General features: G+C 37.4%; 1 protein-coding gene across 1 annotated transcript; it reads right to left on the reverse strand.

Annotated features, from left to right (window-relative positions):
* Positions 1–577: 577 nt before the first annotated feature.
* ARL6 (ARF like GTPase 6) lies at positions 578–17,110 on the reverse strand. The gene is made up of 7 exons (XM_084226122.1): positions 16,937–17,110; positions 15,106–15,167; positions 13,336–13,404; positions 10,808–10,902; positions 6,975–7,104; positions 5,457–5,512; positions 578–2,912 (listed from the first exon to the last, which is right to left on the reverse strand). The coding sequence occupies exons 1-7, from the start codon at positions 17,057–17,059 to the stop codon at positions 2,887–2,889; spliced, it is 561 nt and encodes a 186-aa protein (XP_084082248.1). The 5' UTR covers positions 17,060–17,110; the 3' UTR covers positions 578–2,886.
* Positions 17,111–17,478: the final 368 nt, after the last annotated feature.

The raw sequence follows: 17,478 nt of genomic DNA on the forward strand, positions 1-17,478 counted from the left end.
ACTCCAAAACAGCCTTTTTTCACAGATCCATAAGAATTTTGTGCAATATATAATCCTTGTAAAATTGTAAAAATTTAACATTTTTAGAGCAACTCAGAGCTCCCGCACCTGTGGATGTTAGTGACTTATGCCTGTACACCAAGGTGGGAAGGAGAGGTGAACATGCAGAGATGCTCTCAGGAGGTTTTATGTTCACAGAATGATCGTAAATGTTCTAAAAGTAAAGATAACTAATGGTTGAAGCAGTAATAAGGGGGGGGGGGGGAGGGGAATAAAAATCCAGCATTTTTCTAATAGAACTGTTCCTATTTCCATTTCTTCCAACAGTCTTCATTCAGACCAGTGGCTCCCTAGGGGAGGAACAGAACTGTTTGCTCACTGCAGAACAAAATCAAACACCAAAAAAATCAAAAAGGGGAACAATAATAGAAGTACAAAACTAACTGCTGTTTTCAAAAAGCACTTCATAACCAAATTAGAGAGCAAAAAAAAAAAATTTATAGTATTTCCCTTGGATTTGCAGATGGAAGAACAAAGCAGTAGGTTCAAACAGCTTCCCATGACAGTAAAGGCAATCCACAGCATAAACATAGCACTTTATGTAATTTAAAATAAACAAACAAAAATAATCAGAAAACCATCAAAATCCATACCGTTCACGGAAGTCAGAAATGCAGATGGATTCTAGTAAGAACTTAAATTTTCTTTGGTAGAAAAGAAACTGTTAACTTTAAATGTTTCATTTAAATAAGACATATAAGTGATCCACAATAATTACAAGATACTTACAGACAGCAAAACAGTTTTACAAGTATTACTTTCAAGAGAATAGTTTTAGATTAGATATTAAGAAGAAATTCTTTACTGAGAGTGTGGTGAGGCACTGGCAGTGATTGCCCAAGCAATTTCCCACCCCTGGAATTGTTCAAGGCCATGCTGGATGGAGCTCTGAGCAACCTGGTCTGGTGGAAGGTGTCCCTTGTCCAGGCAAGGCAGGGGCTGGAACTCAATGATCTTTAAGGTCCCTTCCAACCCATTATTTTAATTACTTTATTATCCAAAGCAAAGTAAACCCAAAAATTATCTGCCCACAATTCAGAGGAAAACTTCTCAGAATTATATATTACTGTTCCTCCTTTGTATTTGATTTTTGTATAGATACTTAGATTCAGAGTTGACAAAAGGCCAACAGTGTCACAGAAAGAGACATGAAAATACTTCCATGACAAATTGAAGTGTAAGAACCACAGCATCCTGTAAGGAAGATTTCTTACAGTGAGATTTTCTTCCAGCAAAGCAGGGGTGTTAAATTTAACTATTTAATAACTGAGAGTACATGACACTGTTCTCCCATTTCAGCTCCTTTTGCTCCAAATATACCTCTATGAGGTGAGCCTAGAAGGCATGCTGACAGAACATTTGTGTGTTTTATATGCTAATGGGTGTGGGGGGAAGCTTTTGCAAGAGCTGCATATTACATATCCCACAGGGATCAGGTAATCACTGAGTTAAATGGAGTCTTCAGCACTGCCAGGGTCAGTCTGCTCTTTCCTGAAGTGGCAGAACAAAAATAAAGTTCTTAATTTTTTACCTATGGTACACTTTGGAGCCAGAAAGTTTATTAAATTTATTTTTGGAAGTATAACAGTCTTTATACACAAGAGAAATATATAAGACATTTCATAATAATGATCTGGTAAATCAGTGAGCTGTCCCATAATTGTGTTTTTGTACAACTTGCAAGAAATGATGCGCAGGAAGTTCCACCTGGACATGTGAAGAACTTTCCTGTGTGGTGACCATGCACTGGAACAGATTGTCCAGAGAGGCTGTGGAGTCCCCCCTCCTTGGGGATATTCCAGAACCACCTGGATGCAATCCTGTGCCATGTGCTCTGGGATTGTCCTGCCTGAGCAGGGAGGTTGGGCCACATGACCCCACTCTGGTCTCTTCCAGTCTGACCCATCCTGTGATTCATATGCTCCTTAAGTACCTGGGAGAGAAGTCTAGTGGATTAGGTAGTATAAAAAATATATGCAATTAATAAAAAAAACCCTTGGCAACAGAGATACCATTTTATTACATATACAGTGCTATATCCACTTGAATATGGATAAACAAATTCCAAATGAAATGTATAGAAAACCAAAAATCTCTAGGTAAAGACAATTAATGAGCATATTGAAGTTAAAAAACCCAATCAGGGCATGTCATATATTAGAAGTTTTATTGATGGGAATGCAAATATAACCGTGGTATAATCACAAAAAACAATTCATAACATTTCATTAAAAGCAATTTCTTAAAGACATCTGCAATCATCTATAACAAATATAGTGAACACTTGAATCCTTATATATTTAATCAAAATACTCTTATAGAAGTATATTAGAGATGGATAATAAAAACCAAACATCAAACTTTAATATAAAATAAATGGCAGTAATGCCTAAAACTGGGACTCTAAAATCAGTAGGTATCTTATGTAGATGGATTTCGGGAAGTGCTGATTTTTCTTTCTCTGGAAAATAAATATTCCCATTTGCTCAAAAGGCGTCCCCCCAAAAAACAGAGGGGCATTTACTGATGGCTAATTATCACCTAAACCTCAAATGAATGCAGATGTTTATTGTTAACACAAATATTTTTTTTCTGTATATGCTCTCCAGTCACAAGATTCAATTTAATTCTTCAGTGTGCATACCTGAGGTGCTAAGTTGTCTACATTCAGTTTTTCTGGAAGAGACACTAAACTGAAAAAGGTCAATACAGGATATTTTAGCCGAACTGTTCATCTTCTTCAAATCATTCTTCCTTTCCAAGGAACGTGTTCTTCACCTACTGACAAATGGTGTAAAAGAACCCTATAGAGCCTTTATTTATCTCTCATGTCTTCATTGCTTGCATCTGACCTGTTAATAAAAAGAAACATCTAGTCTTAGCACAAGATGAATTTTTGCTGCATTTTGCTTTTTGAAAACATAAAATAGATCTAGATATTTTGGTGTAGTTACAAGAATGGGGGACAATGCAGAGTTTGTTTTCAACTTGCTCTCTCATTCACTTTTTAAACCCCTGTACACCCAAGTTGTTTCCCTCAAATCTTGGAAATTTAACAGGGAGACTCTTCCCCCTAATACAATTTTTATGTTCTTCAGGCTTATAAGATCACTTTGATGACCATAAGACCTGGAAGTTTGTTCTATAAAGTGTGCATTTCAATTCCTTTTAGGCATTTTGGCTTCCACCTAACTGAACATGAACCGTCCAACAGCAAAACAGTGAAAGTTTGGTTTCTAATAACTCACATGAAAACTTTGCAGTCTGCAGCCCCACTTCTCCATATTGCTGCCTGATTGCCACTTCTCAACTCACTTCAAATGTTTTCTTGGCTACCAAAAGCATCCAGCATCCCATTACAAAATGTGGAAATTGAAACAATCTCTCCCGCTCAAGGGGAATGCTGTGAGACAAGTTTGTTTTACCCTATGGAGGATGTGCTGTTGCAAAAGCAATCCCATTACAAAATAGGGAAATAGCAAACCCAGCCTTCACTAGGGAAAAAAACCCACAAAACTTTCTTCCCCTGCCACCCCAACTGTGAAATGACTCTGGAAGGGGTAAGTAAGAAAAGCTGGGTTGCTGACAAGAACTGTGTACTCATTCACCAGGTGTCATTTCCTCCTCTGAATTTTATGGCATCCCCAGGCTGTGATTTAGGGACTACCATAACTACAGATTTGTTCCAAATATTTCCATCTGGTGCTCTAGGAATGAGGAGAATCAAGAGTAAAAATTTGTCCTTGAAATATCAAAGTATTCAGCCTTTAAACATAAAATTGCCAAACTACATGTGCTTAGTTTAACAGTACCATTTAAACTCATCCCCTCTTCAGTTTTGGGTTCACTGAACCAGGGACTTAAAGGAAATTTTCAGATGGAGCCCCTTCATGAGGATTTTCAGCTCAGAAAATTAAGAAGTTTAACACTCCATAAGAAATGAATAGCTGTAAGAGCTATGTGAGTGACAGGAGAAGCATCTGCTTGCTGTGCTTAAAAAAAATCTACATCTATAACTTAAATATTTTGTCAGAAAATATTTACACAAGCATTTGAGATCCTTTTAAGTAGCATGAAGCTATGTAAAAACCCAAAATTTGGATTGAAACTCTAAAGGTTCTTCCAAAAGAAGAGGAAACTCTGAACATAGCAAGAAAACATTACTAAGTCAGAACTGTGCCTGAAATTAGGAAAAATTATGATTTGGAATCTGCCTCTATGATGATAGGATATAGGAGAGGAGGAAACCCAACACCAAAATCCTGGTTCTCCACTCCAGATTTATTTTAGCTGGTGGAGGATACATCACTGCTCTTCTGTAGGGCAGTAAATCTCTTTCTAAAGACTATTTTTGGCAAGCAGCTCTCCCTCTGAAAACATCACCGACTGTTTTTGCACTCTACAAAACTGGGTAAAACAAACCATCTTTTTCTAGTCAACAGGACGAGTCTAAGTAGAAAGGACAGCCTGGTGTCCCCAGAGCAGTGGGGATGGGTTAACCCGGGCCAGGGCTGGCTGTTACCCTTGCGCAAGGAGGCTGTCCCCGGGCCAGCGCTGACACCCGGCGGCCGGCGGGGCACAGCACAGGCGGGTGCTGCAGTCGGCTGAGCCCGCACCACCCGAAGCACTTCACAACACAAGCAACGCCAGCCAGGGAGCTAAAATTGGGATCAGTCTGCCAAAACTATGCCACACTTCACTAACCTAAACATTGAGCAGGAGAACAAGAGAGACCAGAGCCTTGCCTTACCAACACACAACAGGAGGAGACACAACATCTGTACCAAGTTTGTAATTACACAACATCTGTATCAAGTTTGTAATTAAAGATGCTGGATGTCAGACATCATCCAAGCTGGATCTGATATTTTCCATGCAGTTATGGGTGTCTGCATGTCCTATAATTGTTATGGTGTAAGAATTTCTTCTTTTGGCTCTGGATTAAAGAGCTGAAGGTGTATAATTAAAACCTGCGTATTTGTCGGGGTACTTGGCTTATTTTCTTTCACCATTTCTTGATACATAACATTAAGTTATGTAAAACAGGGACAGGATATTAAGAATAAATTTAAGAAGAAACTGAACTACCACAATAAGAAATTGAAGTATGGGAGCTGGTATTGTTTAAATGAAAGTGCTACACTGTTTGCAAGAGTGTGCATTAGTATTTCATAATGCAAACCCTGGTCAGGGAAGCCCACATAATGTTCTATGTACATTAAGGACATAAATGAAAGGCAAGTATGAGACAGAGCTCTTTAGTACTCACTGTGTAATTTGATCTGACAGCAGAAATGGACAGAAAGAAAACAAAGGAAACAATAAAGAAAAAAACCTTACAAAATGAAAGAGTTTAACAGACTGAAAATACGGCAAGAGAATTACATATGATATACCTTGGAGCCAATCCACACCTTCTTGTAATCCTTCTCCTTTAAGAGCATCACTGGCACTGAAAGAAACAAATCAAATTTCAAAAACATTGTAAAAATACCAGTTTTAGTTGAGTCATCACCAAACTTGTAATTTACATAATCACAAAGTAGCATCAGGTAGTTTCCTTAAGTTTTCTTCCTATGGAGAAGACTGCTCCTCAAATAATATAGGGTACCTTCCCCACAGGGAAACGCCATTTCATGATGTGATCTCTTTTAATTCCAGTTTCAAGGCATAAGGAATCATTCCTAGAACATAAGGGGCTCTGGGAGAGCTCCCACTCGAGGCAGACACCTTGTTCTGCAATGCCTCTCTCCTCAAACAATGCTGTGAAAGATGTTTACTCCCTCCAACAGCAGCCATGAATCATGGAATCATTTAGGCTGGATAAGACCTTTAAGATGATCAAGCCCAAATGTCCTCCATGCAGTTCCTACACACAGTGAGAATGCTGGAGTACTGGAAGGAGGAATGATGTGTGTGCACACACTTCATTGTAACAGCAACCCCAGGAGTGTCTGTTAATGTATAAAACCATTCTGCTACACTGAGAACAGTGTAAATCTACCTTCTGAATCACTGGGGGATAACTGTTTAAATGCTCTTCATTCTTCAGTTTATGAAAACCAGCACAGCAGTGAATCTGGACTGTAACTGCAGTGCCCTATAAAATGATCTTCCAAAAAGCTTGGAAATTCATGAGTGTGATTTCTGGACAAAAACAATGTCCAGGTAATCAAGTTTAACATGAAAGGGCCTAAAATGAAAATTGTAGCTTTCAGCAGCATTTAGCTGCTGATTTCACTTTTACCTATAACAGCTGAGGACTTTAATAGGACAAAAAACTAACTTCTATAAAGCACTTCTGATAAAAGGAGTTTTTTCCTTGTGATCATCAGCACTAAGTAAAGCTTACATCCTTCAGGAACAAAAGACAAGCTTTTACAACTACAAATCCCCTCAAACGTGACTTGGTACAAAGCGTACAGTGTCTCTCTGAAGACATAAGAGAACAGTTTACTAAATGGCCTTTCAACAACAGTTTACTGAAGCATCTGCAAAGTGGGAAAAAATTCCAAAGGGTTTATTATTGATATTCTCAAACCTGCAAGGTAATCTAGCAGAAGCACTTAAATAACAATTCTACTCAATTTCCCAGCAAAATATAATGTCAACTGTTCTTCTCATATCAACCCTGCTTTCTGATTTCACTGAAAATCCTCCATTCCATTACTTGGCTAACAGTTCTGCTGTGAAAATTTTGAAGACACAGTCTAAATGAATGCATGATAGATTTAAAGTAAGTTTCACCACAAGTATTTTAATATTCCTGTTTTAAATTTAGTGTTTCATGTGTGGAATCTGTCTTTTATCTACTCCATTTATTTTATACAGTAGTGAGTGTCACTCACAACAGGGCTAAAATAGGAATGCACAAAGTAATGCCAATAAAAGTATAGAAAAAGAGAACTTTGTACCAGATATGCCAGGGCTTGTCTTTGATGTTTTCTAAGGACAGCAACTGAGACACTTTCACAGATGACACTGCATCCCTGAGGTCCATCTTGTTAGCAAAGAAGAGAATAGGCAGCCGGCGGTGCTTAATGTCTAGGCATGAGCAGAGACAGGACTCTCAGGACATGAGGCAGCACTCATTCATCTCTGCATGCAACAAGGTACAAACAACACAGGAAGGTATTTTGCTCACCTGTAGCTGCAATTCTCTGAAGGTTGTATCCTACCAAGATGCACACACTGTTGGGTCACCTGGCCTCTACTACATGCTTCCAAAATGCTCTCAAACTTCCTTGCAGGCTTTGGAATCTTCCACCCTCTCGCCCTCTACCTTATACCCACACTTTAAGCTGGAGATAGGAATTGCTGGTGAAGCTGAAGAACAAGAGATGAAACCACTGCCTACAAATACTGCCCATCTCTGCTTAGTGAGGACTGGATGTATAAAATGGATGGAAAAAATAATTTGTGTTCATTTGTAACGTCACAACAATAGCTGAGAAGGGTAGTCTGAATTATCCTTTAGTGTCCTGGAAAGCATCCATTACTTCATAGAATTCATAAAACTGGAAAAAATGCACATGTGGACATCCTTTATTCTCCCTTCCCTAGAAGGACTTCTTCTCTAGAAGCTCTTTCAGCTTGCAGTGAGAACTACAGACCAAACAAAGTACTCTGGCAATATCTGGGATACTTAGACAAAGACAAGTTTAAACCTCACAGATTACCCCAAAAGACTATATGGTGATTGAAAGGAAACAAAACATATTCTCTTCAATGTTACAGATGTAACACTGCCAAGACAATTACCAGCACCAAGACTAACTCTCAAAATTTTTCATATTATTTATACAAAGAATGATATCCAGGATTAGAGAAAATCTAGGTTTTAGTCTATCCATCAGTGCTTGATAGGAAAAGAACTTGCACACTACCACCTCAATGAAAATTGCTAAACAGGCTCTTTTTAAAATAGTAAAAAGAAAACATTATTTCACACAGAAAAGTAGGTAAAGATTTATTTTAAAATGTCTAACATAAGCCATCCACCCCTGCTGATGGGCAGGAGGATGATAAAATGCCCAAAATCCCAACAAACTGTCAGTGCTGAAATGGTTTGAACTTTCCTACTTCTGTTCTTTTCTACCTTCCTACTAAACATTTCCACAGAATCAGTGGAGATAATACTATCTCCTCATATTCATTCAAAGATGTTAAGTGCTAATCAAAACACAGTTTTCACAAACTATTTACCCTTCCTGGAGCTCTTTTTTCCTCTGATATCCATAAACACAAGTCAAAGGCCTCAAAATACAAGCACAGAATAATTAAATATCTGTTTTGATTCCATAGTTGAACAGCTATTGAGTCTCCTGACTGAAATTTTTACAGTAATTTACAGTATAATTAAATGAACCCTGGTAGCCACAGGTTGCAGGTTACGGGTAAAGACCACATAAATTAGCTGACAATCACATATGGAAACAGACAAGTTAATCAAGGAGTTTCCAGTGTTTTCCTAAACAATTAGAAAGGGGCACAACCTACCCACCCAGACTCATAATGCATACCCAAAGATATTTGCTAAATAAAGTAATGGCCACAGAAATTTATATTATTTCCTAATGTGCATCATTTCCCTCCCACAATTTTCACAGTTACTAATGGAAAGCAAAATTTTTCTAGCTGCAAGTGGTTATGAATTAACACGTTAAAAAACATTCCAGACACTAGATGGGTGATGTGCAATTTTACACAAAGAATTTCAAGTTTACAAGAATTTTAGTTTAGTTTAGAAACATGTGCTGGAGGTGAAGTGACCCAAGAGTCATCATCTAATCCAGGTCATCTACAGCTACCATCTTTCAAAGTGCTGAAGAATGAAATTTGAGTAAAGAACCAAAAAATGATACAGTTATCATTAAACAAACTGTTATTTGAAGAGTGCATTGTCCATTAATATAAGTAAAAATAATTTATAGCTCTGATTCACAAGAGTCCCAGCTAGTACAACTTCTAACCCTTTAATGCTTCACAGGACACACTCCCTTCCCTTTCTCTCAGGCAAAGCCTGGCAAAAAGACAGGGAACTGTTTCACTGCAGGACTCCTAAGATTTTTAGAGAAAGGAATTGATTCAATTCCATTTAAAACTTAGGTAAATACATACATTTAAACCACTCCAGGAGGATGACACTAACACAAGCATACACTGGGAGAAAGTAGGGTATGCAGCAAGAAAGGCAGAACACTAATACAAATGAAAGTACTGATACAGCAAACCTGTTGTATATTGATTCATCTAACTGCTACTTTTATTGAACATTATCCTAAAAGAAGTTTTTAAGCTCTTTGGTTCTCTTACATGTGATATACCAAAACTGATAAATCAGTGACACTGTTGCTGTGTTGGAGCTAAGCCATCCATGGCAGCAATTCACAACTGCTGTCTCTTGCCTCTCAGGAGTGTATTCAGTGGCCAGAGCCTGGTCTTTTGAACTTGAAAGACACAAACTCATGAACAACTGAACTGCACTGACCTGCTACGTCAGCATTAGTGACCTATTAATGCCTAAATGAAAAGCCTCACCTAAGGTTGCTTCTACTCTGTCTAAACATTTTTATTCTTCTGCCCTCTGTTAAACCACTAACTTCTTCCAGCAGCTTTACCTCTCACCCTTGGCCCTGTGTGGTTCACTCCACTAACAGAATTGGGTTTTATTGCTGCAGTTAATTCCTAACTTGGTACAAAGTGCCCTGGCCTCTGTGTAATCCACCTGCAGCCTTTGGCTCACCTCATCCTCCCTGTGACTTTTGTAACACTGTCTTTTCAGTGTCTGCATTTGAAGTAGCCCATACCCTTGAATGAGAAATTAGAACATGAGAATAAAAAGGTCCAGTCAGCTCCAGCATCTTTGTCGATGAATTAAAGTGTTGTATACAGTCTTCATGGAAAATAAAGACATGGAAATATATTTGTCCTTATCACACTTTGTTTTTCTCAGAAATGCAAGTCAGCTTTTCCTTTCTTACTTTCAGCATGGAAATCCAACAAAATAAGGTTGTATAATTTCAATAAATAAGGAATCACAGGATTATTTCACTGTTAAACTTCCTAGATGTAGTTTAATATTCTGGTTAAGTAGAGCAACTACCAAAAGTGCTGAAAGTCAAAATTGCATATTGCGTACAGACACATCCCAGTAATGTTGGATACATGGAAGGGCAAAGAATTGACTGATATCAGAACTTAATTAAGGTGCAGTCTCATATGAAAAAAAAGCCCAAACCAAACCCCTAAAAACAAGACCCTGATCATAAATCCTCTCATATCCTCTTCCACAGAGAATTGAAATTTACTGGTGTAATTATCCCTTTGAATTTCTGGCTAAAGCATAAAAAATTATAATGAGGATGACAAAAGAAAGTTAAATATTACATTAAAGGAATTAGCTGTCTTCATGGAAAAAAAAGACAGGGAGAGACAGTTTGGCTTCTGCTGGTCATAACAAGAAGCCTCTCCAGCTTCTAACTCTAAGTCTATTCTTTCTCAAAACAAGGTAACTTTTGATCTATGTTGACTAATAAGAGACCAACCCAACACAGTGTAGAAAGCTGAAGTGTGACCAATTTCCAAATGTCAATAGGTAAAAAAAAACCCCACATGTTTTGGAAGATTATTGTGCTAATATTCATGAAAGGTTAAAATACTTGCAAAGCACTCAGAATGTGTCAGATAAGGGCTTTTCTTAAGGCAACATAACAAAAGACACAGAAGGGGGAAAAAGCCTCCTCACCTGGATGATTCAGAAGGGTGTCAAGTTCTTCTTTGGCCACAACCATTCTTAATTTGTCACTGCTATCAATGACAAAAATTATGGCTTGGCCTTCTCTGCATAACATAAAAAGAGCAAAGAGGCAAATTATAGGTTCTCAAAGAAATTAATATTCTGTGAATAAGAAAAGGCTTCAGAAGAAACACCAAGAAAAATGTCCAAACAAACCTGATATTTCCTCTAATTTTTGTCATTGTTATTTACCATTGACATTGGAATCCTGTCTTATTTCTGAAATTCAATCTTTTGGTAACATGCATATTTTTTTTAGACATGAGGTTGTTACCTGCCCCTACAAGGTTCAGTCTCCACACACCTTCTAGAAAAGCTTGGTTTCACTAACCAGACTGAAAAATGAACTTCAAAATGTAACCAACTGCTATTTTGACACTGTGGTCAACCCCATAAAGGAAAAAAACCCATAAAGACAGATCTTTACAGAAATTCTGTATTTCCTGTACTAAATGTATTTAGAGAAAGGTCAAATACATTTTTAGATAAAACCTGTGTCCACAGCTAGGCATATGCAGTTTATTTCAACCTTTACATATCCTGCATAAACAGGATCTTTCTCCTTTTTTTCAAATAACAGGTAAAAACTTTCAACTATTTCAAATCATTAGGACATTTTGCTGGTAGTGTGACCACAGTCACAACATAAATGCAGCTACTCAACTCATTACTTCAAGATGTTACTGATATTTTGACTTGAAGTTCCATTTATTTAAACTTGTTTTGAAAACCAAATAAAATCTCACCAATTCATAATTCACGTGTTGTAAACACCCACAGAAATATATTTACTTTATATTTTAATGTAATCACTTTTCCTTCATTTTACATTTGTCTGAGACACCATTATGAATACATTCTTTACCCTCCAGCACCATCTATCTTTGTATTTTGATAAGAAACAGATCTATACCTGCTGGAAACCAGAAATAACCTGAGCAGCCCAAGATTGTATGAGAAGGCCCACTCTTTTCTGGTGTACAGAACCTTTAGTAAATAAAGCTTTTGCATATTAGCTGGAAATGCCTAAACAATTTTCATGAGCATAGAGTATTTTATCAGAGGAATCAAGAGTATTGGCATGTATTTACCACCAAAAAAATAACTTCACAAAGTATCAGGGATAGGGACACAACATGACTTTGGGGTTATTTAAGATAAATGTACCTAGCAAATGAACTAGAAGATACTTTCAAGCCAAATAGAAGAAAAGTCCAGACTTGAAGGACTCCAAGATAACTACTTTGACACTTGGCCAGACCTAATTTCCTGCAAAATTAAATCTTGCTTAACTTTATAAACTGAACAGCACATAATTATTTAATTAATATTTTTATTTAATTAACATAAATTATTGTTTTTATATTATTCTTAGAAGTTAATCTTAAATATGTGCTTCTGCACTTGTTCAGGACCAGAGGAGGATACAAGTGCATATATCATTTATGTTTCAGGTTATGTCAGCATAACCTAAAACACTCCCTTAGATTTAGGGAGTTATTGTTAAGATGAAAAAGGCATTTATGCCCCACAAGGGATAAGTTACTGCATTAAATACAGCAATCACAAAAATTATTTGCTTATGAAGCTCTATGCTAGCATTTTGAGAGCAGCCTGAGGGCATCAGTTATTGAAATGCAAATCTAATACTCTTGAACAATGAATATCTCTTGGCCAAATGTTTTCAATGTTAACACAATTTGCACAGGAAGGAGAGGAAGCATTAATCCTCAATTAAAAAACAATTTAAGCTCTACCACAACTGATATTAATATTTAATCAATATTGTAATATTCAGAATTTATCCCTTCTACTTCTCCAAGCTACTTCTGCATGGTTTAGTATTGTTCATGTTATCTAGATCAGGATCAGGCATTACAGAATAGCAATGAGACAATGCAAATAAAGATTAACTAAATATATATAAGAAATAATATAAATAATACATATTCACTAAAAGCTCCAAAACCAGAGAATGGTGTCCATCTATTACCAAAAGGCAATACCAGAGTAGTATAAAATACAGAAAATGTCCTGTTTAACAAATCACACTAAGAATGTTCATTAAGGTTCTTAGTTACAGGATCTTAGTTACATCCTCTGAGGTTCATTTCCCTCACCCCTAAAAAGCTCAGCCATCAGCCAATACCTTGCAGGTTTTAAGTAGCTGACCTACAAAAGAACTGAAAATCTGGAAACCTAACTCATGTTGGGCTTTCTTACAGGATTGGTTTTCAGATTTCAACATTTAAAACTCATCCCTAGTATGTTCCCCAAACACAGAGTAACACCAAATAAAAACTTTCATTTATTAGAATAGAAAGTTTTATTTATCCAGAGTAAACCTTCTGTCAAACACCACGTATAAGCCTTCTCTGAATCATTTCTAACCACTAGCTATTATCATACCTCTGTTTAAATAACCTACACAACAGTTAATATGAACAGCAATGCTTTAAAATAAATTATAGGCTTACTTGTAGTAGTGTTCCCAGAGGTCTCTGTATTTCCCTTGACCTGACATATCAAACACTGTGAAAGACAAACTGAAGAGAAAAGAAGTGCATGAGGCCCAGGAAAAAAGAACAAAACCCAAACCACATTCATTTTCTTTGCTACCCGGTCAAAAAAAAAAAGCCAGATCAGTTTAAGTCCAAATCAACTGAGAAAAATTCCCAAATTAACTCTGGTTGCATGATTTCCTTCAAATGATCCTACTCAGTTTTGCAGCCTTATTACAGAAATATTTCACAATGGGAAATGTGTTTATTATCTGAATAAAAGAACTAAACCAATTATTTGAAGTTACATCAAATGCAAAATAAGCTCCCATTCAGTCTCTCTCTCTATCATGCTGATATCAAATACTGTTTACAAGTAAGTGAAATTCAGATGAACCATGACTTAAAGTCCATAGCCTGTCTTAAATTCTGTCCCTAGAAAGGTATAAATGTGGACAAAATAAAAGGCTTTTAAAAATCACTAAATAAATTCCACCTTTAGGAAAAAAAAAAAAGAGTACATTTTGGTAAAAACAAGTGAGTTCAGATGACCAAGCTACAAAGACCAGTCTTTGCCACTGTGAGATTTCACCCAAACACTACATACAGCAAGGCTTACTGTACACTACAAAAAGTTCTCATCTGCTCCTAAAATATTTACAGAGGCAACATCAAGTTCAGAACTAGGCTCTCCTTTTTTGGGTAGCCCCAAGTAGCTCCCCAAGCGGAGGCCACCAAAACAAGGAGGTTAGGAGAAGGAAGCTCTCTGGACATCCTTGCCACTCCATGCCCAGACATGGAGTTCTGGGTTTGTCAGTCTGTAGAGTTTGAGGTTTTGGGGTGGTATTTTTAGGAGTTGTTTTGGTTTTTTTTAAAACATTCAACATGGTGTGTTTACAGGTTATCGTCTCTCCTACTACAGGATCAGAATAAAAAAAGCAATATAAATTTACATTCTCACATTTAAGTCCCAAACTTGTTTGATGTACTTTATTGTGACAGAGCTCAGCTGTTGAAGCTCTTAGAGAAATATGAAACCTTTCACTATAACATATCAGATCAAGGAATAAACAATTTTCTTGCAGATCTCCCACCCAGTTAGGCCATACTGCTTGATTTGAAGACTAACTGCACACACTAAAAACATCCAGTGAAAGGCACAAAATAACAAAATGATACTGCCTCCTTGAAATATCCTCGTGTCACGACATTCTTAATCTAAATCTTAGTCTTCATTCAACTAATGACTTATTACTCTGTTTCCTGGCCTTTGCTCCTGCCACCTTTGCATTGCTAATGCTGTAGCCATCCTTTTGCATTTAATGAGATTACACTGCAATCTGTTCAGAGTACCTCCAGTGAGAGTGCTTAATTTAGGTTACCAGATTGAGAGTGGAATTTAGGCTGCCACCTCAGCAGCTGTCTCTCCTCCAATCTGTAACAGTGCCCTATTCTGAATCTCTCAACAGACAGGGATCAGATGTTTATACAGGCTACTGCAAAAAAAGTAAAAAAACTTTTAAAAAATTTTTAATAGTTTTATAGCAGCACAAAACACACATTATATTCTAACACACTCAGTCCTGGATCATGATTAGGTCTCCTGGGTACGACATTTCAACAAACTGCAATGTCAAGTCATTACACCACTACAAATGATACTCAGTTACAAACTCACTGAGAGAGATCATTAAGTCCAACTATGGTACAATAATCACTACTGCTAATGAAGAAACAAAGTACTACCTTGAAGTTTTGAATTTCTCTATACTGAATCCTATTGTTGGAACGATGTCCTGAGTTTGAGCCTTTGAAGAAAAGAAAGCACAGATCTTACAACCAAATTAGAAAATGCAAATACTGAAATATATTTAAAACATGAATACATTACAGATCTATTTTTGTCCCAAACTGTGAAATATTAAAAAAGTTCCCAGAAAAGTAAAGTAATTCAGAATTGGGGGTTTTGTATTTTCTGGGGAATAGAGTAAACACTACTGGAATGGCCAAAACACAAAGCACTATTAAGAGATCTGTCTGATAACTGATTTACTACTGAGCTGGTCAAGGAACCTATCAGCTAAGTTGGTGGAAAAGAATAGCTCCTCTAAGAAGCACCGATATTGAGCAGGAAGAAAGGTCACATCCCATAGATTACAGAGCCGTCTGAGAAAGTGACATGCAATCCTTGCACAGACTCCTAGAGCCCCTTATTCCAAACACCATCCATAGGCAGGTCCAGCAGAAACAACTGCAAACAGATGGAAAAACATTTGGATTTACCCTATAGGATAAATAATATATTGCTCCTGGGGCAAAGCACAAGTTCTTATGAAGACTGAGTTGACCCAGAGCTCAAAATCACCTGTCCACTGAACTTACTAAAAATAAACAGTTTTATTAACTTTGATCTAATGACATTTGTTGCATGCTAGACTATTTGGCATGTCTTGCAAGGGTAGGACTTAAGCTGGATGGAAAGTCATCCTCCTATAAATTCTCATTACAAACAAATTGTATTCATTCTACTCATACAATTCCACAGAGAGCTTCTCTAATGCCCATTATTGTGATAAATCTTAAAGTTTGAGTTAGGAATCTTTTACTGCTTAAGGCGTGACATAAAAACCCTCTACAAAAAAGGTCTCAGTAATTACAAAAAGTACAATTTGCCTGGTACACATTGTAGCCTTTCTCCCTAACAAGTGGCAGCAGACAGCAAGGAGTTTATAGTCTTTGTTTATAAATCTACTCAATTTTCAGTGGAAGAATAATTGCCAGGAATGGAAGAGTAGCAGACTCACCACTATGTCATACTTTTTAAACAATGTCCAGTGGACTCACAGGGTAGAAGTCAATGAAAACTAGTAATAATAATTTTTTAAAAAGCTGTGTCCGAATATAAACAACAAAAATCCGTTTCCCAGATGCACATAACCAAGATGCACATCCTTTGCCTTAGAATATGCATACCAAAATTCATCTATTTCTAGTCCATAAACATACCTAGAAACAAGGATCCTACTCTCAGAATATTAGGCACTCCTAGTGGCCTCAAACACTCTTCACTGGATGAATGAATTGCAAGTATCAGTGGTACTTATTTTGAAAATTATTCTGCCTTAAAAATAGTGAAGTCACCCTTAAATGTACGTCTTTTTATTTCTTATTTTGTTATCTCATGCACTTACTATTTTTCAGGAAGAGATTAAAAAAAACATGATAAGTTGTTGTACAATTGTATCAATCCTAAATGTTCAACATCACTTGTAACAATGTGACAATTATTGAAGTGATTTAAGTGACTGTTTCAGATCCTGATTTCAGCCATCACAAACCCTTCCTTGTTGGGTGATCTTAACAAAAGTGTGCCACGTTAACTGTAGGGTTTTTTGGAAAATAATGTGTGTGTGAATGCTTACCCTTAGTTTTAGTTAGCTGGAAAATCTTAAAATATATTTGTTCCACTGTGCTAAATCACAAGCTCTTCACATCTTTTCCATGGGCACATCCTTTGTAACAGCATGCAAACCCAGATCAAACAAACACCCAGCAATGAACCAAGCAGGCTACTTACATTTGAAGGTTTAAGTTTATTGATGATCGTTGTTTTGCCGCTGTTGTCCAAACCAAGGCACAAGACATGAACCTCCTTTTTCTTCAGCCCAAGCCATCCTGCCAGTTTGTCAAACAATCCCATGGCTGTGGCTGGAAGTCACAGGGAAGTCACCTGATGTTCAGGGAATCAGAGCTGTTGGAAAAGTGCTACATGCAGGGCAGCGCTGGCACCGAGGGTGGGCATGGGGCCGAGCAGCCTCACACCTGGCAGCGATGGTGTGAGCGGGACCCTACACAATTGCTGTCCCAGGGGCTGGCTCTGCACATAAGCACATGGAGGTAAGCTGATTACAGCCAGGAGGCCTCGATACCAAAGTAGACTGGCTGTTTATAGCCCTGTCTGTATCACACAATGCCCTTGATTCACTGGGCAGAAAACATTCTGAGCAGCCCAAACAGGGGCACAATGCAGCGCCACCAGGGCTCCCACCAAAGTGAGCAAAAACAAAAGGAGGGTCATTATCTTTACCTCAAATTGTCAGCGGTACACCATTCAGAAAA

This window comes from Fringilla coelebs, assembly GCF_963513975.1.
Source record: "Fringilla coelebs genome assembly, chromosome: 2".
In the NCBI taxonomy this organism is placed as follows: domain Eukaryota; kingdom Metazoa; phylum Chordata; class Aves; order Passeriformes; family Fringillidae; genus Fringilla; species Fringilla coelebs.